This window comes from Oenanthe melanoleuca, chromosome 5, assembly GCF_029582105.1.
Source record: "Oenanthe melanoleuca isolate GR-GAL-2019-014 chromosome 5, OMel1.0, whole genome shotgun sequence".
NCBI lineage: Eukaryota > Metazoa > Chordata > Aves > Passeriformes > Muscicapidae > Oenanthe > Oenanthe melanoleuca.
Genome location: NC_079339.1, coordinates 41,258,475 through 41,284,210, shown reverse-complemented (window position 1 = coordinate 41,284,210; position 25,736 = coordinate 41,258,475). Strand labels below are relative to the sequence as shown.

The 25,736-nt window shown below is 33.4% G+C and overlaps 1 protein-coding gene across 3 annotated transcripts in view; it reads left to right on the top strand.

The window, feature by feature from the left end:
• Positions 1-25,736, top strand: part of CEP128 (centrosomal protein 128) — a 100,925-nt gene that overhangs the window by 27,077 nt on the left and 48,112 nt on the right. For all 3 annotated transcript variants that reach the window (XM_056493386.1, XM_056493387.1, XM_056493385.1), the window contains 7 exons: positions 1,616-1,776; positions 6,300-6,650; positions 9,889-10,539; positions 14,115-14,279; positions 17,113-17,289; positions 18,773-18,832; positions 20,486-20,678. In XM_056493386.1, the coding sequence (XP_056349361.1) occupies positions 1,616-1,776; positions 6,300-6,650; positions 9,889-10,539; positions 14,115-14,279; positions 17,113-17,289; positions 18,773-18,832; positions 20,486-20,678 (1,758 nt within the window). The remainder of the gene's footprint in view (positions 1-1,615; positions 1,777-6,299; positions 6,651-9,888; positions 10,540-14,114; positions 14,280-17,112; positions 17,290-18,772; positions 18,833-20,485; positions 20,679-25,736) is intronic.

Here is a 25,736-nt window from a genome sequence, read left to right as displayed (position 1 = left end):
TAATTCCTCAGGTTTAAGTTAATACATATTGGCACTTGAATATTAACAGGGAAATAGCAATGACAGTTAATTTATGATAAAATATTTTGATTTGCATGGTTAAAACAAATGAGGCAATTTCAGCAAGCTGAATAGTGTTTTTACAGAAGAAAAATGTGTGTTATTTTTAAGTAATAATTTTTCAGAAAACTTGCATTTCAGTCCATTTGCAGTTTGAATTCTACCATCTTGAAAATTATAACAGGAGTCATTGACTAATAAGGCTGATGACTTTCTGGTAGAATTTCCAAGCAATATGTTCTTGAGTGGTTAAGAGAGGTTTTCTGTATGATACAGTCAGGGCTTCTGTTTGCACTACGTTAGAGTTTTAGAGTTGGAATAGTTTTGAAGACAAATAAATTAAACCATTTCCAGATGTAATTACATATTAAATTACCACTTTTGCAAGGTCTTCAATTAACTTTTAATTATCTATTTGTATTTAAACTTTTCAAACATAATCAAAAAGGCATTAGAGAAAGTTTTTGAGTTTCTCCTTATTAACATAGAAATGTATTACTCAGGATAATAGAGAAACAGTGACTCTATTCTAGAGTCCAGTGTCTATGGTAGTGTTTAATTGGTTTGACTAATGATGACTGATGTATTTTCATACTTCAGCTTCTGAATTATCTTGGTTTTTAAAATAGGACTCTATAGGACTCCATGTTTTACAAATCTTATACAGAAGACTGGAAATGGGCTAGATTTTGTATGTGGCTTAGTTTCAGAAATGTGATGCAAAATAATAATTTCAATAATTTTTCTCCAATCATGTCAATGTATCTGCTTAAGTTAATTTATTTGAAATATGCCTTTCATGTTAATAAAAGCATATTTTAAATTTCCTGTTGATCTAAATCAAAACAGTTGTAAAAATATGAAGAAAATAAAAATATGCTGTAACAGTTAAAATAGGTACATACATTTATATAATTTTTGCTGTTGTGTTTCACCTTACTGTGTTGTTTTTACTTCTTCAAAAATATGCGGGAAGAAGACAAATAGAGATTTTTTTTTTTTTTTTTCATTTGCCTCCAGTAGTTATTTATGACTGAAGACCTTTGAATTTGTGATTGAGAGAATGTATAGCTTACTCGTATCAAAGCCTTTGGTTGTAGTTACAGGTTCAGACATAAAATTGACCGATAACATGACTTTCAAATTGGGAGGTATTACTCTGGTGAGATAAAACCTTGGTCTTGAAGCTGGTGGCCAAATTTCATTTAGAACAAAATTTCCCCACTGTTTCTTCCATTTTATTTTATTTAGTTTTGTTGGGGCTTTGGTTGTTTTGTTGTTTTGTTTTGGTTTTTGGTTTTTTTTGAGGGAAAGAATGCAGGGGGAAGAGTGGAAACCCCTATAAAATAACTGAAAAATACTGTTTCATTCAGTAAGATGTTATTAGGTTATGATACAGGTGTACCATTTTTCACAGATATTTAGGTCAAAATCAGTAGTTGTAGAATAGTCTCAAGTAGAGAATCACATTGCCAAAAATTAAATGAGATAAAATTAATTTACGATGAGTTGGTATTTCTACTGAATCTGTTGCTCTGTTCTTGCTGTTTTGCAGTAGCTGAAAGATATGAGAGAGAGAAGCAAGATCTAGAGAAACATATTTTGGAACTTAAAGCAAAGCTGAGTCATAATGCTGTAATGTCAGAGGTAGAAGAACTGAAGAGATGTATAGAGCGTAAGGACAAGGAGAAAGCACAGCTTGTGATGCATATACAGGTATGCTGGGTCTTGTTACTTTTTCCTTGGTGGCATTTTTTTTGTTTTTTAAATAATTTCTCATCTGTTGAACATGAGGTGATATATCAGATTAGAGATTAACCTTTAAAACTAAGAGTCATGCTTGTTATTGTGTAAATAACTTTGAAAAGTGATTTGAGTTTGCTGACCTTTTTCTCTCCCATGTAATACCAAAAAAAATTATTTCATGCTTTGGATTACTTCTCTTTCCCATGTGCAAAGAAAAGTTGATCTGATTTTATCAGCACTTACTGTTAATAATGGTTCTTGGAACTACTTTTATAAGGTAGTGCTTACTTCCTTATTCCTCATTCCATCATTCCTCAATACTAAAGTTCAACTTTAAAAACTGAGGTACCTTGTTCTATGAGACAGTGCAATAGAGTAACAAAAGTAGGTTACATCTTCACTTTTTTAGTAATGAGATGCAATATAATCGTAAGTATTGATAGTCTTCTTTATGATAAGCACATAATGTTTAATGTGATCCTCTAGAAAAGGATAAGAGCAGCCTTTTGTACTGGAATTTTAGTTAGAAGACTTTGACCATAAAATGAGATCTAAGTAGGCAGTAGCATTCTTATTTAAGGTGGGAAATTTTTGAATTTCTTGCTCTTGTCTAGATTTGTCATTGGTAGTAGTATGCCTGAAGAGTAACAATTTTCTTATGTCTTTTGTGACTGTCAGGAGACAAGAGTTTGCAAAACCATGTGCATTATTTCAGTAGTCATTTTTTGATCTGCTTGTATTTTGGCAAAGCAAGGACTTTTTGTATTTATTTTCCTAATGAATGTAATTATCTTTGAAATGATATTGCATCACTTTGGAAATTCAAATGTAGGAATTTATTTTTTTGTCTTTTCATAGATTGACACAGCTATACTGTTCAGTTTACTTCTGCTGCTCCTTTACCTTGTCAGCTTCCCTGCTGATTTAAATCAAACTAATACATCAAATTACATTTGGAAAAAAATGGCCTTTTCAAAATAAGTTTCTATATGCTTTATGAAATTCAGTCATTGAATAGGTTTAAAAAGACCTGAAGTGTTTCTATAGAGGGGTAAGACAAGCAGAACTCATGTCCATCAGCATTTGTATTCTAGCTGGTCAATAGAACCCATGACTAACTGAAAACATTCTATTTTGTTGTGCTTAAGAAACTATTTATTTTGGTGACGGGAATTAATGGGGTAAAAACCCACAGGAAAACAATTATTTTAAGCTTCTGCCTGAAGAACATGCTTTCTTAAGGGTCAGAATGATTTTATAGTACTAATTTCCTGCCCTGAAAATGCTCATTCAAGAATGCTCAGTTGGGGTCATTGTCATTTCTCTGAGTTAGAAATCTTTGACTTCCTCCATTTTCCCAACAGAAAATACTTTGTACTTCTTATCTGCTTCCCACTGCCTTTCTCCTGCAGGGGCAGTAACAGGAAAATAGCTGGTGTGTTTTTCTTTTAATGAGACATCAAGGAATGCAAGGATGTGAATTTCTAATCTTGTGTACTAACAAAGCATTTTGTCAAGCCTGTTCTAACAGCTGCTCCTATCAGATAGTCTGATTCCCAGTTGGAAGTGACCAGTCATGTTTGACTTGGGTGTAATTTATCTTTGTTTAGTGGGGAGGATCTAACTTGCCTCTGATGTACATGTGATACTAGAAATTTCTTTTGATTTATTCAAATGTCATTGTTTGCAACAATTTGAGTTGTGTACATTGTACATTTAGCCTCCAACAGTTGCCATAAAAATCACAGTGTGATGTAAAATGGAGAGGATGAAAAAGATTAAAACATATTATTAAGCTCATGTTTAGAAGTAAGTTCAATCTTAAATTAATTTTTAAATTTAATATTTACTCCAGCTTTTGTAGTTTATTTAAGGGTGCCACTGTGAGATCTTCCAAATACATACAACTATCTTAAATACATTTATCTCCATGAAGCCATATAGATATGGGGCTGTTATGGCTAACTATTAAGATTTAACTATTATGACTAAGTAATAAACAAAGTGCACAAATTATAAAGATACAATACCTTACTTTCTCTATAAGTTTTTTTAGACTCTTGTGCCTGGGAACTTGTTTGATTTACTAATTACTCTTCATCTGAATTTGGTGTTAGTATTCTTACAGCGTTGTGCAGTACCGCAGTCAGTTTGTTAAAGTATTTCAGTTTTTCTGAGGGAAAATTATTGATATGTCTTTGGTAATATAAGTCTTTCAATCTTACAAAAATTGATTAATATTCTCACTAAAATTTACTTTTTTTCCTACAAATGAAACTATTAGCCAATTGAATGCCAGTAATGCAGCCCTTATAGATCAGACAGAATTTTGTCAACTGCACCCATTTACCATGTTAACACAGAGATAGACATTTATCATACATCAACTAAGAATTCAAAAGTACAGATCAGTACATTTGGGACTCCTGTTTTGGTATAGAAACAGAGTGTGGAGATACTTACTTTCTTTACAGGGTTGGCTGCATGACATGTTGACTTGCTATGATGCTGTTTTCCACCTGATTTTAACTGTTGGGTCTGTGCTGGCTTAAGTCTTTTAAGCAAAGTGCGAACTCTTGGCTAAGATTTATCTTATTTACAGATATTGTAAAAATAAAACATTAAAAATAATCACATTTATATTAGTACATCCATGTCAAAATCCAATTTTCCTCCTCATGCAAATAGTGTTGATCAATTAGCTGTGCTTCAAGGTAAATATCTAAAACCAATGTTCCTCTTTTTTATGATATTGTAAATCAGTAAGTTGGAGGTTGATTTACTTCTACACAATAAAAGGGATGTTTACAGTTAATTGAATGTTATTTTCTGTGTTTAAGCTTAGACTGCTTTCATTAAAAAGTTTGTGGAGTCTGTAGTTTTGTAAATGAAGTGTGTACTCTGGGGAATTTATATATAAATAACTATTTTTTAATGAGCATTGAGTACTACGTCAGTTTAGTCTGACATCCTCTATGGTGTCTCCAGAAGGACATGAAATGGGAAGTGATAATATTGTGTAATCACATGACTGAAAAAATGATGACCCATTTTAGAAAATCCATGGCATGGTAAATATAATATCTGATTGTATTTTATGAGGCTATTTTTAACTTCTGCTATACTCAATTTAAAACTTTTTCTTTAGAGAAGTATTACAATCTTTTTTAATTGGATATTAAAGTTGTTTTGATTAAAATTTTGCTAGTTGTAGCTTTGAGCTTGTTTTGATTATTTTTTTAGCATAGCAGATATTATCCTGAAGAGATCAGTACAATTTACTGTCTCCCAGGAGGTGTTGGCCTGGTTTGGAAGGGGAAAAAAACCCCCAAACTAACAAACTGACAAGGAGGATGCCCTTACCAACCAACCCAAGTCTCCCTCCTTCCCCCAGCCTTGTGGAACTATCTTTGTCTAAATAGTCATTCTATATCCATCTGTAACGTTGCCTACTCTTTCATAGATAAAATACTATTCACTTGTCCATTCTGAATTGCAGTCTGTTTATTTCAGGCTACATCTGCAGTTTTTTTCAGTCATTCTGAAATCTAATTCTCTTCTCTAAAGTATTTCAATCCCCTGAGGCTTGATAATATGTTTGGCTGGCTGTAGATCAGGTCTATCAAATTCATCTTTCATTAATGAAAAGACTGAATGGTATGACAGCAGTCTGAATAGGCCCAAAATGCAGAATACTGATGTGAATTTCTATGTGATGATCTTAGTAAAAGACAGTTTTGCTAGTGTATCTTCAAAAACTGATTTCTGAGCATGTCTTTCCAGAAGGTATATATATGGACACTATTTTTCCTGAGTTTCTTATGAGACTGTTCAGAGAAATATGATTTGAGAAATGCAGCATCTTTTCTTTTGAAAAGATGTGTTTTCAATTTAATTAATTTTTGAAAGGCTTATATATGCCTCATATATTTTCAAACATCTTGCACTTTGTTCTAGAAGCATTTACCAAGCTGCTGTATTCTCTTTATATTCAGTGCTATCAAATATACCTTTATTTAGCACATTGCTTTCATAAAAGCAACCAGCATAAAACTGGGTAATAAACTAGCTCATATACTATAAATTACTGTGGTTGTTGCTGTTTTTTCCTTTCCAATTCCCATTTTCCTCTCATCTGTATACATGAATCTCCTTGTATCTTTCTGTTTGGTTTATTTCTTGTTTGCATAGTGTGTAATATATGGCCAATGATTGATCTCAAACTTGCAATACAGAAAAATAACAAGAACAACCAGAAGAGGAACAAATGCAGAAAGAATTGAGTAGTATGTATTTTATGTCTTGTGTTGAAATTCTTTACCATTACAAAGGGAAATATTCTCTGTGCTAACAGGGCTGTCCTTGATAGTTAAGCAGATCTTTTATGCTGTTCATATTTTAAATGAAAATGTGATTTAATATTGCTATATGTTGTTTGATAAAGTTTCATACTGCATATCCTTAGAGAATGTATTTTGCTATGATGATTCCAGGTGTTAACATCTGACCTGGAAAATAGGGAGAAGCAGCAAGAAAAAATGCTGGACCAGCTGAAGGAGATACAGAATTGCTACAAAGCTTGTGAGAATGAACGTAGACAAAACGAACTCCAGTCTGCTGAGTTAGCTCAACAGGCTGAAGAGAGTACCAAGGAAGCAGAACGATATCTCACTGAATTCAAGCATTCAGAGGCACTCAGGCTGGAGATTGAGAAAAAAAGGGAAGATTTGAAGGTGAGAGCCCAGGAAACCATCCGCCAATGGAAATTGAAGTGTAAGAAACTGGATCGTGAGATAGAAAAACAAAATCAAACTATCAGTGAAATGATGAACAAGAGTAGTCAGGTAAGATTGGTTTCATTTATTTTTTTTTGGTACCCTTTCCCTTTGTTTTAAAAGTGGAGAGAAGGAGTTTATTTATGCAAACTGTGACTTAAACTGATTTCTGCCTTAAGTTCTGGATCTCTTCTGTATAATTTTCAGAACTTTTTTTTGAAAAATCAATTTGAAAATTGATTATGTAACATTTCTGGGTTTTTCATTTGTCTTTCTTCAGTATGGCAGACCACTTATTCCTCTCTTTTTTCTCCTAAAGTTTCTCAGGAATAAACATGGGGGTTTTTTGGTTTTTGACTTAGAATTCATTTATTTGTTCAGCTGCTGACAGTGTTTTAAAGACAAGCAGTCAAATCAATGCTAATGCTTATCATCCTATATCAGAATAATGGTAGAAACCATTCATTTGTTTGGCAATAAATCTGTGGGTCTGAATTTTCCAGTGGCTGGGTCAAAAGTTGCTTGTTCCTATTGTAGCTAATATAGTGATTAACTCTGTGCTGTGAGCTTTTATCTTAACTTACATGCTCTGAGGGTGTAGTCTATCATATTGTATGGCTTTTGTTTTATAGTGCTATACCCTCTTTACACGTGTCTTCTCATGGCATCCATCCAGTTTAGGTTACTGAATCTGATGGGCTTGAGATGGATCCATCCTCTGCTTTGTCATGCTCAAAGATTGAGGTTTTCAGGGGCTGTATGGGATGCAATATGTGATGTCTATTAATCCTGTGTTGTTTCTGATCCAATAATCTGTTCTGAGATTGGTACATGAATATGATCAAAGCATAGGAGAAGTCACAATGGGGCTATTACTGAGTTGAAGTGAATAAACTCTAACAAATCTAAGCTGTGATTCCTGATGTTGCTATTGCCCTCCTAAATTGTCTATCTTATGCCTTACTTTTTATTATTATTTCCTCTATCCATGCTCCAATAATTCATTCCATACTATATAATTCATTATATAGTATATCTTGTATTCGTTAGCCCTAGTGCTTGTCTGGGAAAGTAAGATTCTCAAACATTTAAGAAGTTGATCACTCTTGCTTAAGAAAATGGAGGTTGTAAGGGAAGGAGGAAAACCTGAACCATGTTGAAATCATGTGTGTCTATCAAATGGACAAATAAGAAGCAAAAAGTAGAGACGAATTGTGAATAAGAAGCAGTTGATCCCAAAAGGTTCTGAAATCATTCTTCATAGACTGGTCTTTGTAGAGGCACTTGATAACGCTGTCCACATTGACATTTGCTTTATTACATAAGACTTCTTGACATGGATTTTACCACCTTTTATGTGGCAAATATATTCATATACTAAATGCAGTGACTTATATTCACCTACTAAATCCTTTGGCTTAAGCTCCATTTAAGAAATACTGTCAGTATTTATTCTTACTTTTAAAGTGGTGACCATCTTGCCAACAAGTTTGAGGTAATTTTCACTGTAAAGAAAGCTTCCTTATTTTAAGATATGGAACATCAAATAAACTGTGTGTCACTGTGAAGGAGAAAAAAGTACAAGTGATGTTCCATGTTCTCAATATAAAGTTGGAAACAGTTTAGTTATAGGTATATAACGAATCTAGATAGAGTATAAACCTGAGGTAACTAGACAAACATAATTTAACCAGCTTTGAAATATAGTTAATTAACATCTGAGACAAAATTCTGTAAAAACAATAAAGAAAAGGAAAAAATGGTGGTTTGTTGTCTTTGATTTCTGTTAGAAGACTTCAAAGGTTGATGCAAAATTTTCAAAATTGGGTTGCAATCTTAGCTTGCAATTTGGAGATTTTTGGAATATTGATGGACAATGGATGGGCTATAGAAAGATTGTTTAGGTTTCATTCATTTTGGAGTTACTGGAATAATTCGATTGAAATTTTACCTGTGTGGTTGCCCTTAATATTTTTTGGCAAACAATATTAAGGAAGTGGAGTTTCTAACATCTTTTGAAATATATATGCTTTTAAGTATGTAATGTAGAAAACATACTCAAAGCAAGTAACTGATGGGTTGCTGTTTGAAATTTTACTGGACTTTTGTTTTTCTTTGGTTTTTGGTGGTGTTTTGGGTTTTTTAGCCAAATCCTTCAAGTGGAATTACAAGATAGGTGTGGGAGGGTCTTTTTGTTTGGTAGGTTTTTTCCAAAAAAACCCAGGGTGGTCATCTGTCCATGTCCTCAATTTATTCTATTTGTTTTTTGCTTTGTGTTGCTTATTCTTGATGTAATTGCAAATGGCTTTATTATTTTTAACTGCACACTTTTAATCCTAATTGCCTTTTGTGTTATGGATTATTTCAAATACTTTTGCTAAATCCATAAGAAATGTGCATTGCTCGTGGAATTGGTGAAAATACTCAGTAAAATTTAGTATAAAATTTATTAAGTCATTTTAAAGAATCTGATACATCCAAACAGATTGCCCAAACAGGTTGCATAGTCTCCCTTTACTGGAGATATTCAAGAACCATCTGGAAGCCATCCTGTGCCTGTGTACTAGAATAAGTCTGAGCAGGGAGGTTGGACCAGATGACCCTCTGTGTTCCTTTCAAGCTTACACATTCCGTGGTTCTGTGGTAATTTTAACATGAAATATAACAGTGTTGGAAAAACCACCCAAACTTTTGAGATCCTAGGAAAACAGTGGAATTTTCATTACATTTGATTGATTTTTATTTGGGAGATGATGTTGTTAGTTCTTGGCTTTGATGGATAAGTTAACCAAGCTTTTAACTGCTACTAATTCATCTGATGTGCATAACTTCAAAAATAAGTTAAAGTTGGTGTACTTCATATGTAATATTTTAGAAAATAAACAAAACAAGTCAGCATATGGAATGGACTGTAGGTACAGTGTATATATTCAGTAGTCATCCCTCTGTGCTGCTGCATTACTCTATTACCGCATTTTCTCCATCTTGCTATTTGGAGAAACTGATAAAGAAACACTTCTCAGTCTGCAAAGAGAAGAGTGTGAGAAGCAGGGAATTAACCAAAATTATCCCTACTTAGAAACTAGATAATTTAGGGACAAGTTCAGGTTTGAGATTGCACATGATCTATGTCTGAGTTTAAAGAAACACTGAGTACATTTAAACTGAGTTTGTAGCATGCAAAAATTTTATATTTTCACACACATAGGTTAATTGTTCCATAGACATTCTTGATGTCTAAGATCATCGTTCCAACAATTGCCTTTAATTACTTCAGATCAGAATGGATTTTTTTTTTCTTTTCTAGGCCCTCAAAGAAAAAGATGATCTCAAAAGTCAGCTTCTCTCAGCTATAAGCCAAATAGAAAACCTTCGGAAAGAGCTGAATGATGTGCTTACAAAGAGAGCCCAGCAGGAAGAACTTCTTCACTGTAAAGAGGTAAAACTGGATGAAATGGAGTCACACCAGGTATCTCTTGAAGAAGAGATAAAAGAAATTCAAGGTACTGTCAAGAAATTGGAGAATGAGTTGAAAAAGCAAGTTGTTGTACAAAATCAAGTGCAAGCTGAGAAGGAAAACTTGAAGACAGAACTTGCAACTATTAACTTATTTCATAAAAAAGACCAAGAACGACTCCTAGAAATGCAAGCAGATGTAAAAAATTTAAGCGCCATACGTGTGGAACTGACAAACAGAATAGCAGAAGAGGAGAAAGCCAAAAAGGAATTACTTAAGAGCCTCTCAGACCTCCAGAAACAGCAGGAATCTAGTCATGAAGAGATGATTTCAGCTAACAGGCAGCTGAAGATGGAAAGAGAAATTCACCAACAGGAGTTGACAGATCTTAGATCAGAGTTACAAAATGTGAAAATCAAACATGAACAAAATGTTCAAGAACTCATGAAACTCCTTAAACAAGAAAAAGATGATGCAGAGGCTCAGATTAGAATGCTAAAGGTACTTATTGTGAAGAATTCCAATGTCAGACTTCCCCCCTCCTCCCACACACCTCACACACAGCCCCTGCTATTGAAAGATGAAGGTAATAACACATGGGCTTTAAAGCACTTAACACCCATGTTATTGCAGGCTGCTGTAAAAGTTTAAAGTTTGGGGTAAAAGATGTAGCAGTACTTTTTTAAGTCAAAATCTTAGTTCAAAAATAGTAGAATAGATATATCTATGATCAAAATAAAAGGAAGTATATGATGCTGTAATGTTTTAAATATGGCAGGCACGTGAAGTCTCGGGTAAGGACAGAGGGAAGCATTGTACCATATAGTCACTCCAGGACATCATGTTTTAAAAGGGTAGAAAGGAGGACTGTGGGAACTACTGGCCTGTCAGCCTCATCTCTGTTCTTGGGAAGATTATGGAAGAAAACCTTTTAGAAGTGACACTAAACCACATGGAGAACAGGGAGGTGATTAGGGACAGCCAGCACAGCTTCACCATGTCCTGTCTGACCAACCCAGTGGCCTTCTCTGATATAGGGACTACATCAGTTAATAAGGGAAGGGCTACAGTTGTTTATCATTTTATCATTTATCTGGCCTTCTGTAAAGTGTTTGGCACAGTGCCCCACAACATCTTTCTCTCTAAGTTGGAGAGCGATGGATTTGATAGATAATAATAAATTGGCTGAATGGTCACATCCAGAGTGTTGTGGTCAATGGCTCAGAGTCCAGATGGAGTACTGATGTACAACAATGATGAGTGGTGTCCCTCAGGAATCTCTGTTGGGACTAGTGTTTAGTTATTTAATGTATCAATCATGACTTGATAATAATTCTTAAGCAGTTGATAACATAGAAACCTTTAAGTGAAGACAGCAATAAAAAACCCCTTAGGTGCTTGTTAGTAGAAGGATCGTTAAAATAAAATATTTTGACAGCAGTGCTTAACGTTGGTGACTTATTTTTAGTGTGTATAGCATTATTTAAGTGGTCTGTCCAAAAGTGTTTTTTTTTATTGGCAATGACATTGAAATTAAAAGTGTGCATTTGCAATCAAGTGGAGAGGGAAAAGTGTATTGTGGATACTAATAAGAGAAAATAAATTGATTGTGACTGTGCTTTTCTTTGAAATGGCAAATCCTACAGTTAGGACCTTTTTATTTTTACTGATTGGTAAATCTAAAGAGTATTAAAAAAATTCAGTTCCATATTTCATTGCAGCTCCATGACTTCTCCAGAATCCTAAATCTACATATGTTTTTTTAAGAGCAGAAGGTTTGAGGGAGATGAATTTTCTAAGATATTAGGGTAGACAATATTTTTAGAAGTATACAAAATGATAATGCACAAGATACTCTTGATTGAGAGACTCTAAATGAAAGAAAATAGGAAATCATATGCGTCTCTAGGAAGATCTGATGAGAACATATCATCCTGCAGGTGATTTGTTACTTTTTGTCTGAACTCATCATTACATTGCATTTGGATTTCAATTTTATGGACATACTTTTCTTCCAAATTAAGGTAAACTTAACTTAAACATACTTTTTAAAAGAAGTATTTTGATATTAGAGTAGTGTTTAGGGAAATCAAACAGGAAAAGTTGGGGTTTTTTAACCTATTTTTTTTTTTCAGGGTGCTAAGATTTTGTCTAGCAACCAGCTGTCTTTTACTGTTACAGTAATAATTGACCTTATTTATGCCTCCAGCTGTGTCCAACCTTTGTAACTGTTTTTGGAAAGGAATATACATATCCTGTCCAAAGATAGTTAAAGCTTTAAAAATGAAGGTCAGTTGAGAGAGACTTGAGGAGTTGAAGGGAAATTTAATATATTTGTAGGATCCAAAACCTTAAACTGAAAAGAGGATGCATTTATGAGTTACTTCCAGGAAATCAAGGGTACTATGATGCAATAGAACTAGAGAAGAGCATAGTTTTTTGAGATAGCAGTGTTAAGAAGGATCTTACTGTTTCATTACTGAGATTCTGATGCTTAAACTTTTAATTTGGCTTCTTCTAGGAAACCCTAAATGATTCCCAACCAATGCCTGTATGATGCCTTATTTGGTATTTAAAAGGGTAAATACACTAGGCATAGGAATTAAAGAGGTTTGCAAGTGGTCCCTATTTGTCCCTGTGCTCAGAAGGTCTGGATCTGTCCCCTAATTTTAATGCATACCCTCACTTGCTTTAAAAACATGCTTGTTTTCTTGGAATGATGATATACAAAATTTCCTACTGCCTGACAATATGGAAGTATTTGAAGTATTAATCTTTAGTCTAAGGTTATATAGAGATATGTATCTATACATATAAAATTGTGTATATGTGTATATTTCTTTTAATATAGTTTTCTATACATTTTCTAAATGTGCCATCCATTTTTTTCACTGAAGAATAGTAAATATTGAAATTGAGTTCAATAAAGATCAATTAAATTATCGTCATACTTACCTTATCCTTACTGGAAATTAATCAGTATTAACTTTTTCTTCTGTGTCTCAAGCGTAATATAGGTAAGGGATTTTTTTCTTGGATTGTCTCCATCTGTATAGGTATTATAATGCAATTACCTTTAGTAGGAACTGAAAAGTTGATTTTTATAAGCATATTCACAGAAAATACTTTGAGCATTGCAGGCTTGTCTTTGTGGTCTTTAAGTCTTTGTAGACTGTGGATGCCAAAGTCCTTTCTCAAATTGTCCTTTGGAGGAGCTTTTGTAATCTGTTTAGTGTCTAAATTAGTGTCTAGATTTAGTGTTGAAATTAATTCGTAAAACTTCTTTCCTTCCCCTACTTCCTCACAGAAGTCATTTTTACAGTGTAATTGGAAAATAGAATCTTTACTTTTCCTCAGAAAGAAATTTACTTTGCAAGTCTATTTTTGTGTTTAACTGCATCCTGCGCTTCATCTAATATGAAACTGGTTTTGGGGAATGTGTGTGTTAATTTGCTTCTTAGTTGTATTTTTTAAGTTTTCTAGATATTGTCGAGCATTTCTCAAATCTCAGTCATTTTTTTTTTCCACTGGAAGCAAATATGCATTATTTACTCATTCTTCTGGGGCTTTCTAGATCCATATATGTTTTCTTCATTTTTCTCTGCAAAGTTTCGTAGATAGCATTAATCACACAAAGTAATAGCAGTAAACCCACGCAGTTTTAGAACTTAAACATAGTAAATCTTTGCTATTGTTTCCTTGTAGTTACAAATTTAGCATTGGTTCCTGAAATTAAAGGATGGTTTTAGACTTTCTGATTCCAAATTATTTTAGTAATGGAAAAGCTGCATAAATACTAGGCTTCTCAGGATGATGTAAGCTGATGAGTGTAGCAGAGCTGAAATGAAGAATCTGAGACTTCTATTTTCTGCTTTTAAAACACTGTATGGTTCTACAACTCTGTGATGCATGTTTTCCATGTTCAGATAAGTAATTGCACTTAGTAGAACTTAATTTATTTTTTTACATTTATAATTTGGCAATAGTATTCCACTGATTTAAAACTTTAGAGTTTGGGTGCGTTTTAAAATAACCCATTACAGTGACTTTGTAATCTGTTTTCCCTTTACCATCAGATGGAAATTTTAGAAGAGAAAAACATAGTCAAGTCTCAGTGTCGACAACTGGAAAAAATAAAAGTTGAGTGTGATAAATTGACGGAAGAATTAATCCAAAACAAGGAAGAAAATGCAAAATTAAAACGGAAATGTGAGTTTGTAAAACAAGAACTGGAGAAAAAGGTAAAATTAACTGATTTTAACCATGATTTGTTTCTCTGCTGATAAATACCTAAAATAAATGATGCATTATAGAAATAGATGGTAAACCTAAAAAACTCCAGAATCTATGTATTAAGGAATATACCCAGTCATGCCATAGTACATGGTTTCTATATGAATTAAAGAAGAAAAAAATGCTTTGGCTGGGTTATGAACTGTATCCCTCCAAAGATTTGCTAACAATATTTAGGACTAGAAGTATAAATCCTGTTGCTTGCCTGATCTCTAATATAGGTAATGAACAAATTTTTAATCAACCACTTCTAACTACTTCTAGTTTTCTTAATATTTTTCTTCAGGATGCAGTGGAGCTATGAATAATTTAGAGGTAGTTTGAAGTAGATATGCAATGTAAGCCTAGTAGAAGAAATGCTCACTAATGTTGGGGTGGAGGATTTTTGTTTTTTGGGGTTTCCTTTATAGTATAGAGATAAAGAAATTCCAAGTTTAACATTTTTCTAGCTTGCTAAACTATCAGGAAGTAGTTTAAAAGTTTAACTTGTCAGACTAGTAAAGAATACTTGAAATGAAAATGTTTTTTCTGCATTGGCATTTTAGTTCTATAATATCTATTATATAGAGAATGTGTATAAAGGAATGTACACAGGCTTCTGTAGTCTGTTGTGAATTAGATCCAACCTTACCTAATATTGGGAAGACATTCTTTTTACGCCAAATTCATCTTTTATCTCTAAATTGAAAAAGAGAAGCTTTTAAGCATGCAATCCTGTAGTCTCAACTTTTGAAGGTAAAGGCAGATGGAGACTTATACTAGATTGCATTAGTGGTTAACTTAAGAGAATATTTGTTATTTTGGTTTTGTAGATTGTCAAAAGGGATGTTAGGATGGGGGAAATATTATTACCTCTTGAGATATCACCTACTAGCATACAGCTGTGGCAATGCAGCAGAAGCTTACTGTGTTACAGAGTACTTTCTTTTATTTTCTTTTCCATACTTTTAATATTCTCTTCTGAATGCAAATAATAATTCAAAAAGGCATAGATCCTATAGCTAGCTTAGCTTTATTTTTTTCATGAAAGGTGAAGGAGCAGAGCATAATTGTAAAATGGTTGGTTTCTTTTCTTTCTGTACACTTCTGAGTCATTAGTGACTTCTCTGTTAGGCTCTGGATGGAGAATGATAAGGAGTGTTGCACATTCAGAAAATCAAGCAGATAAGAAATAAAAAAGTAAAGTATGTATTCTGTTTTAGTCTTTGGGAATGAACTTTGATATGATGGACTGCATTCAGTGAATAGTGAGATAGCAGAATACTGACACTAGAAATATATAAAGTGCAATCTTATTACTTTCAAAATACTAATTCAGGTCAAAACTGTTATTTCAACTCCTATCTTTATAGTACAGAAATACTGGAACCTGTTCATCTTAAAAAATCTTACTATTTCTTCAGTTTGAAATAACTACTGTCTCAAGTATTTCTGTATTAGTGAAAAAATCAGACTGCATATCACGTATGGGTGTTTCACATTTGTAGGCCACCTATATTAAAAAACACTTAGAAATAACACCTACACACATATGTATGTATGCAACCACCTGAAAGGAGGTAGCAAGGTAGATGTTGGTCTTGTCTCCCAACTAGCAAGTGATAGGATGAGAGCAAATAGCCTTAACCTGTGTCAGGGCAGATTTAGATTGGATATTAGGAAAAATTTGTTCATGCAGTGAAACAGGCTGCCTAGGTAAGTGGTTGAATCACCACCCCTGGAGATGTTCAAAAGACATGTACACGTGGTGTTTAGGGATATGGTTTAGTGGTGGACTTGGCAGTATGGGGTTTTTAGTTGGACTCTATGATAAATGAGTTCTTTTCCAACATAAATAATTCTATGATTCTGTATATATTCCATTCAAGGAACTTGGCTGTTAGACATTACCTAACTCTACATTGGTATCTCATAAGTGCAGTGTATGAATATTTCCGACAACAGACTTCAAACAGTTGTATCTTGTCATTGTGGGGGTCCACAATCAATAAATTTTTGAAATCATTGTTCTTTTTGGTGAGGTTTGCACACATTGGAATTTGCCCGTTAATTCTTTAGCCCTTTGCTGCATTACACCTCCTGATCTCAGCAGCAGACAGGTGTGTTTCAATTCAACTTATTCTCCAAGACAGGTTTTCCTATATTATTTATGGTGCATAATTCAATATTTTGTATGATAAAGGTAATCTAGCAGCAGTTTTGTTTGGTTTTATGGTGGCTTTATCATAGGTAAAAGAAGAGAATCTGAATTTTAAAAGCATGGAACATTTAATCAATCTTCTGACATTAGATGATAACATAAAATACTTTCCTCAGTGCCACTCACTCTCCTAAAAGATATTCTTTGAATAGTTTTCCTTTGAGGGTTCACTGACTGCCAATAAAATGTTCCTTCTGGATCTCTTTTCTGATGATAGAGATTAGATGCCTAGAACAGATTCAGATCAAAAGATAATAATGGGACTATTTGCTCTGGGCTCTTTTTCTCCTCATGAGGAGACTTGTAATAGAACATCTATTTTTGACTTTGAAGATAGTCTTTATGATTGTTGAGTTTGGATTTGCTAGTTTCTTCATAACTGGTTTACAGGATAATAAAGAGAATCAAGGAAGGAACTTACAAGTGCTATTAGAAAGTATCATTTTTCCATGGCAAGGAGAGGAACTTAGCATGACTGAATATGGTGTGATTATTGTGAATATGGTGAGATTGAAAGATACATGACTAATGACATGTTATATCATTAATGCAATTGTTTTATTTTTCCTTTTTCCCTCCAGGAAAAACAGATCAGCAATGAAGAAGATCATTTGAGAAAGATGAGTGAGGCTAGACTGCAGTTTAAAGATCAGCTTCGTCACTTGGAAATGGAGCAGCAATCCGTTCTCTCTATGATAGGAAGTGAAATTGATGCTGCTTGTGAAATCTTTTCTCGGGATTCCACGGAGAAATTCAAAGTAATTCTAAGTTTTAAGTATGCTGGAGGTTTTGTTCTTTTAATGAAATTTTGTAGTGGAACGTGTATGCACTGTTGTCACCGTTGCATGGATAATCATTCTAATAGATTTAAGGATATTTAGCTCATACAGAGGGACACTGCTAGGTTTTTTTTGGGTTTTTGTTTTTTGTTTTTTGTTTTTTTTGAGGAATAGTTCTCTTGCTTGTGTAAAAGGACCTTTTATTAGCCAAAATTTTGAGGTAGGTTTTCTTAGGCTCTGTCTTAGAATTGGGAAGTCCTTAAGAAAGACCTAAAATGCTTTTAAAATTGGGAGAAAATGAAATTTTTTTTGTTAAAAAATCACTTGTATCCTTGTATCCAGAAAACTCAGACTCAAATTTCCAGGAAACTGTTAGCTTGCTGTAACTTTTTTTTCTATTTTACTACTTCTCCTGCAACCCCTATTTCCCTGTAGCTTTTCTTCTGAGCATTCTCATTGGCTCCCCAGGTACAGAAACCACTCTTCCTCCCTCCATATGATTCTACATGACTGATCCTGTGAAATGTACTTTGTACATTTCTGAGAATAAAGAGAACAGACTGTCTGACTCAACTTGTCACCACACTTACAAGTGCTTGACCTGATGGCTTTTTAGCCTTAGCTGCACCCCTGAGTACACTCAGACTACATTTTTTTTTTGTTTGTTTTTTTTTTTTTTTTTTTTTTTTTGTCTTGCTGTTTAAACAGAGAATACTTTATAGTTCCTTGTCATTTGACTGGGCTGAGCTGCTTTTGAAATAGATTTTTTTTTTTTTTTCTTTTTCATGATTGGCATAATTTCTCCACTTACATATAGAGTTGGGGTGTTGCAGGACAAAACTAGATAAGGATTCTAAGGAAATGGTTTTGACAAACAAGCTTTCTCCTCCATATCCTTACAGATAGCTCTTTTTTTTTATTAAATTTTGTAATCTGCCCTAGTTGCCAGAGTTTTGATCATTTAGCCATGCCTTCTTGGACTTGCTTCTTACCTTGTGCAGAGTTTTTGGTTTCTGTAAAAAGTTTTGCAGATCCTTGTTTATACAATTCTTCTTGTGTTTTTTTAATTCAATGGCAAACTTAAACCAGTTCTGAATGTGAATTTTTGACTAGACAGCTAATGTGAAAAAAAAAAGTTAGTTTTGTAGGACTATTATGAATTTTTTTTGTAAAACTAAGAAGCTTGCTTTATAATATTATTCCTCTACCCAGTACTTCAGGTATTGCCAAGGTTTCTAAAAATTTTCACCCTTTACTTCAAGAAGTTGATACTGCAACTTGGGTAAGCAGGAGGAATTTGAGGGATAAATATTTGTATTGAGAGAAGGCAAGCACTAGGCTTAATCTTCCTTGATAAAAAATGTATTTCTTTGATGAATTTCCAGTAAACAGAAAAGAATTTCTTCCTTCTATGTCTAATTCCCTTTTTATATCTCTTTCTTTGTCACCTGCTTTTTCATAGGCAATATCTCTTACACCAACAGTACTGAAGGATCCTCATCGCTGGTTAGCAGAAACAAAGGTAATAGTCAAACCTCCTGAAATTTTACTGAATAAGCTAATATCCAGCATTTTATGGTGTAGTGGGAGGAGTCCCTTCACATGCAGGGGGTTGGAACTAGATGATCCTTCAGGTCCCTTTCCAGCCCTAACAGTTGAGTGAGGGGTTGAGTCTGTGAATGGGTGGATCTAATTTATTTGAAAGTCCATTTTAAAATGGCACCTCAAGGGTAAAAGGAAAAATACAAAGGCATTCCTTTGGCAATTATTCTGATATTTCCAGACTGTTATTTCAACTGATAGAAAAATTTTCAAAATGTTCCTATCAACAAGAAATAGCCATCTCTATAGCAAAATAAATCGCAATGTTGTTTTCACAAAAAAAAGCACTGAAGTAAGAGCAGTGGTTGCCTTTGGATCTGGTTCAAATTTTTTCAGACAAGTAAAGCATGAGAATGTAGTCAGCAAGTTAAGTTTCTCTTACAGCATTATTACAAGGCTAGAAATTATTTTAAATAAGACTGGTATTTCTTCAATCTAAAATATATTAGATTGGATTCCTGGAAAATGAACGATTTTTCTTATCCTGTTGCAGCTTTCAAATCCTATGTGTCCATGGGGGCACACATGCCTGAAAACATCTTCAAGGGTGACTGTAATTCCTAAATCTTGCCTTTTGTTTTGCAGCTTTCCTCCAGCTCCCTCAGCTCACACACATAGCACACTTCTTACTCAGTATCTTTTAAAAGAAGTAAATTTCTCATGATCAAAACAGATCACAAACTGTGGAAGATGACTGGTGTTTTTGCTTCATGTAGAAAGGTCAAAGCCACTGAAGAATTGACTTAAGGAAAAAAAATTGCAAATATTTGCCTGTAACAGAAAGTTATTCATGGTGCATGGTCTGTGTTAGACTTGTAGACCAAGAAAAGACTTCCACTATAGATAATGGAGATAAGGTTGGAATCAAATGTTATGGAGGAAATATTTTCTTCATTTGAAAAAGGGACACTGACATATTATTAAAAAGAACTTTCAAAGAACACCTAATAATACTTTGCATACATTTCTCACCTAAGTTTGTTTAGCTGCTAGAGGGAAGTTTAAAATGAATGACTGCTTAAAATGCCACTTTTATTTTCTTTTGTTTTTAAATAAGCTGTGTGAAAGTATTCCATTTGATCGCTTCTATATTTACTAAATTGATCACAACCTTATCAATGAGATCTTTTCCTCTGAACCTTAAGTATTGACTTTTGCTGACTAGAAAGGATTGATGTCACTTTTTGAAAAAGGAGAAATACTTTAAATTCTGTCAACATAAAATAGAGAGAAAAAGGTATTCTGAAAGGAAGGCCTATCTCTTGGTGTCTGTGTGTGCACTAATTCAATGTGAAAATTTCCATATCTACCCTAGCAAATTCTTGATTCTGTTGTAAAAGAAATAAATGAATATAAAAGAAAATCACTTTTCACATATAATTATCAACCAAAATATGTCTTTTGAGTCTCTTGCAAATCAACTTATGTTCTCTTAATGTATCTGAATTATTATTCAAATAGCTACAAATGAGTAATCTGTGACTGCAAAGATAATTTGGTCAGTGAACATTTATATCCTCTTATTTTTATTAGAATTCTTTACTTTTTATTGTACCCTTTTTTTTTAATGTAGACTAAGCTTCAGTGGCTGTGTGAGGAGGTAAAGGAAAGAGAAAGTAAGGAAAAAAAGCTGCGAAGCTACTTGCTGCAAAGCCGGGAACAGCTCAAGCACTTTACACAGATAAAGGAGACTGAACATCAGTCTCTCTTTAAACAGATAAAAACCCAAGAAAAACTTTTGGAAGAAGTTCACAGAGAAAAAAGAGGTATGTTACTGGTTCCAATTTTGTTAATAAAAGGGAGAAAGAATTTAAAATTCTGTTAATTATTACTATGGCACATTCATTTTATCAGGTAATTAATTCAAACTGCAATGAGCTAGTGATAACCAAGAATAATGATTCGTTTGTGATATTTTTTTTTTCCCCTTGCTGACAAAAAAGGCAAAAGCAATCAGCCACATTTCAAACCAGAACAGTGGCTGAATAACCCACGACTCTACATCATGCATAGTAGATATAGAAATTATTTTCCAGCTGTACCACCTGGAACATTGCACGAGCTGGGCAAAAAGGGATTATACAGGAGTCTGAGACAGGCTCAGTTTAGACTGCTATTTGCATAGCTCTCTGTGTCATGGTATGAGCTTTCATTGTATTCTGTTCCCTCAGTTTGGAAAGGAAGGTGTCACCTTTCAGGTTTTCTTCAGAAATCTTGTTCCGGCCTTTTTTCAGGACTCCATACTGATATAACTGGACAGAATAAGTATTCTCTTTCATTATTTTGTTCATTGTCACTTTGTGCTGATTGATGTAGATTCAGATAAGAGTAAACTTTTAGTAAGTGTAGTTATAGCTTTTAGTAGCTGACTTATTGAAAATGCTTTGTGAATTGTAGCAAAACCAAAACTCCTGGTTCTGTTAAGAACAAAGTTAGTTCTCTTCTAGTAGCTGAAACATGCTGTGTTTTGGATTTAGTATGATAGTAATGTTGATAACACACTGATGATTTAGTTGTTGCACCCTAAGTCAAGGACTTTTCAGTTTTCCATGCTCTAATAGTGAGAAGGTGGACAAATAGCTGCAAGGGAGCATGGCCAGGCCAGGGGAACTGGCAGAGGGAAATTCCATATGCTAGAATATTATTGCTAGTGTACAAACACAGGAGAGTTGTCTGGGAGGAGCCAATTGCAGCTGGAGAAGGGGCTGGACATTGCTTGGTGGTGAGCAATGATACTGTACATCACATGAGTTTTTTTTTGGTTTTATTTCTATATTTTTTGACATGCACATGTCATGACAGTGCATGTGACAATGTATGCAAGAATAATGGATTTACAATCTCCATGTGAATTTAATTTTTTGGTTTGTTTTACAGTCATGTCAATTTAGATTTTTCTTTTTAATTTGAAAATTATGACCTTCATTATACCAAATCAGTTATTTTTTTAGAAGTTGTAGAAGATAGATAAAAAATAGAATTAATATCTCTTAATGTGAGTTTTGAGTACTGGCGTTCACCAAGGGATACATTTGAATGTTTAAAAAGGGCTTTTTATTAAAAAAAGAGGGTGCAAGACAAAATCTGACTGTTTTTGTATCTTGAGCAAATACTGTTATGTAGTGAATAGAAGGCCCAGCTTCAATTATGTGCAAGTCATAGAATGTAAACATGTAAACTTTTTAATGAATAATGATTTGAACATGAAAATTGGAAAAGCTACTTTCCCAGATAGAAAAAAGAAAACATGGCTTAAAGCATAAAAAAGATGTTAAGCCAAAAGGAGAAAGCAATCCATCAAAATGATAAAAGATTTAAATTAAGGATATGGAATGCTGGTTGGCCTTTCTTACTTTAAGCATTAAAAATGGAAGTTCTTACACAATACTAAGGCACCCAGTAATGAAATTATGGGCAAATCTTGGTGCTGGAATAAATCAAATGAAAGCAGAATGTATGTAATTAATGAAAAAGACCTTCACTATTCCTTGTTTTGTTTTTTTTTTTTAACACCAAAGTATCCTTTACGGTATTGCTAAATAAAATGGATATTCAGTCCAATTTGATCAAATAGATGCAAATATTTTCTGTTGGAATGATGCAGATTTTAGATGGAGCATTTTATCAGATTCTGTGAATAATCATGAATATACATGGATGTGGTTGACTATCCCCACTGACACAAACCACTTGTCTGAGTACCTGATTTAATCTGAAAATACTCCATTAATTTAAGTTCACATAAATCAAAACATATGAAAATGGTACAGAGAAATTTTATTCTCAATAAATTAATCTGTTAATTTCCTTTCTGTGGATCTGACAATGTGGTTTACTCATGGAGGTTTTTTGGGAGAAAGAGTGAAAATAGAGATTTATGGTGGACATATCAGAAGGCATAAATATTTAAATTGCTTTGTTGATGAACATGTTTAAGAAAGTTTTATTAGCTTAATGTATTAGGTCTTCTAAAACTTTCAACTATGTATTTTTTTGTCTTTTTCCTTCACCAAAGCATTTGTAAATACTTAGAATATTGTAGGCTTTTGAAACCTTATGAATCTCTGTAGCAGTGTTAATGTTATCACAGTGGTACCTGGGATGGTATAAACTGGCTGTCCATGTGGTATAATCCTGACAGAAACAAGTAAGCTAACATAAAGATTCATGAATAAGAAAATATGGAATGAAGAAAAATACAGTTCTGAAGCACAGAGTATCAGGATTGTTTAGAGAGTAGAAGTTTCATAGATATCTGGTGATGCTTCAAGATCAGCTACATTTTTCTGCCCTTCTTGGTAAGAGTGTAATGATGGACACTTTAGAAATTCAGAAGTCTAGCAATATTTATAAATACAGAAGAACTGAAGAGGATGTGAGTTCTGGTTTCAGGTTTGCAGGTTGGTACTTTGGACACAGTTCACTACTTAACAAGGTAGATAAATAATCAGGTAATCTATCATGCTACACAATGGATATTTCAGTAAGTAACAACTTGGATTCCATTTTTCTTCTTAGAATGATTTTGGTCTTAACAATCAAGTTTATTTCACTAGCATTGCACTAGGTATTCAACAGCTTAACAAAATAGACAAAAGTCTGAGGAAATAAAATGCCCAAGGTCCAATTTCTTAACTAAGAATTTAATTTGCTTTCTGGAGTCTCTGACTATGCCATGGTGTTCTTAAGATCAATTTAAAAATTAGTTTAGGTAACAAGAATTTTATTATTTTTTTATTGCTTTTGTCAGCAATTGTACCCAAGACCTGGCACAAATTTCTTTCATTTATTGCATTTCTATATGATCTGGCCAGACTGTGTAGTCTGAAAAGCTTATCATTCAAATCATTGGAAGTCTATATTTGATCCTGGGTGGACCCGTTGGTTTTATAAACGCAGATTTACTGCAGTTGCCTTTCCAAGAAAATCTTGCAATATACTGACATGTATATAAGCTAGACATAATGTGTTATGTAGTGGTGGACACTAGGTCTGCACAGTTCTTTTGTTTCAGGATAATATACTGCTACTTCAGAGAAGACACAATAGTCAACAAATAAATGTTTAACAGAGTAAGACCTGACATATTTGGTAAAGCCATATCTGTTCTTTTTTTAATGAAACAATGTTAGTATGGCTGTAGTAATGTAAGAAGAGGAGGTGCATTTCTCCTATTTACAGACTGATTTAATTTATCTCAAAATGTTCTGCAAAAACTTGTTTTACATGAAGTCCCAGGTGATGCAAGATATATTCTGTACCTATTCTCAATGTCTACTGAGATAACACTATAATCACATTTGAATTATTGCATATGTAGAATTTCTCACATATAGGTACAATATATATTCCTATAAGCCTAAGAAGGTAACAGTTGTAGTCCTGAGCTGTGATATACTAATGTTACATGCTTTTGTCACAGGCATAAAACTGTCCTGAGCAAATGTGTGGTGTTTTTCTCTATGTATTATCACTCATGCATTTATCATTGTGCATTGTCTTAGATTTGAGGATACAAAAATCAAATTTTGAAAGACTTAGATTTCCGCTGGTTTTACTGATGGTGTGAACTCTTTGAATCACACAATTGTCTCTAGTTTCTTCACTTTATACAAGTAAAATTTAAAAAGATTTTGGTAAGTGATTCCTGAAGCGAGATAACAGTTTATTTTAATTTTTATTTTTTTTCTGTTGGGTTCAGTCACGATTATCTGTTATTCAACTGCTGTAGATAATGTAAATTCAAAAAAGCCTGTTATATTAAAGTAGATTAGAAATGTAGGTAAAACTTTGCTTTGACAAAACTTAATCTTTCAAATTAAACTCCTGTTTTTCCTATTTTACAGTTAGTAAGTCCAATTTTTTTAAATCAGGAACACTAAAGCAGAAAGAGTAAAAATTTAAAATAAGAGACAATGTAGTACATTGAGTGTAAATATACTGACATTGAGCAATCTCTGTTATTAAACTGAGGAAAAGTGTGAGTTTGGGAACCAGTGAAAATCAAAATAGTGTAAAATTATGACTACTATCTTTCATTTAATGGTAAGGTACATAATGCTGCTTTGAAGACAACTTTAAGCCTTTCAGCTTTCTTTCTTTCTTTTTTATTAAATTTCTTTTTCTCATATATTGCATGATATTGCCCTTGTATGAACAAGAGTCCTTTCTGTGGCAACAAGAAACATCACAAGGTATTTTCAGGTCATCTTTTATTGAGCAGTGAATGGGAGCATCTACTTGAGAACACTCTTTTAAGCATACATACAGGAAGGAATCTGAAGGATTTCAGAGAAACTCTTCATAGTACTTGGTTTTCATAATAAACTTCAAAATGTATCAAGTTGAAATATCATTGCAATTAAAATAATTTATTTCTTCTTAATAGTGTTCTTGCCCTTTAAATAATCCTTGGTTTTTTTAATGTGATGGGGGAGGGAGGAGGGAGGACTTCTAAGTTATTTTAAACTTTGCCAAAATGAACCTGCGTTCAGAGTCTTAGAAGAATGGAAATAAACCCAAATCATTTAGAAATCTTGCCCTGTGGAATTGTTTTGATTGGAAAACTGGAAATATCTGACTGGACACGCATTGCTGTAATTATTTAGTATTTTTCTGGAACCATTTTCATTTGACCTTATCTTTTTATGCATTCATAAAAATATGGCTGCCATTGTAAAAAAGAGAAGGTAAGAAATGGGATCAAACTGTAGCTAAGAGGTTTTTAAGACTTCCTTTGATTTCTTTTTTCTTTCTGAATCACATACTTTAGATGATTATCTGAAACTTATGTACAGTTTTTTGGTTTGGAAAGCATGATGAGT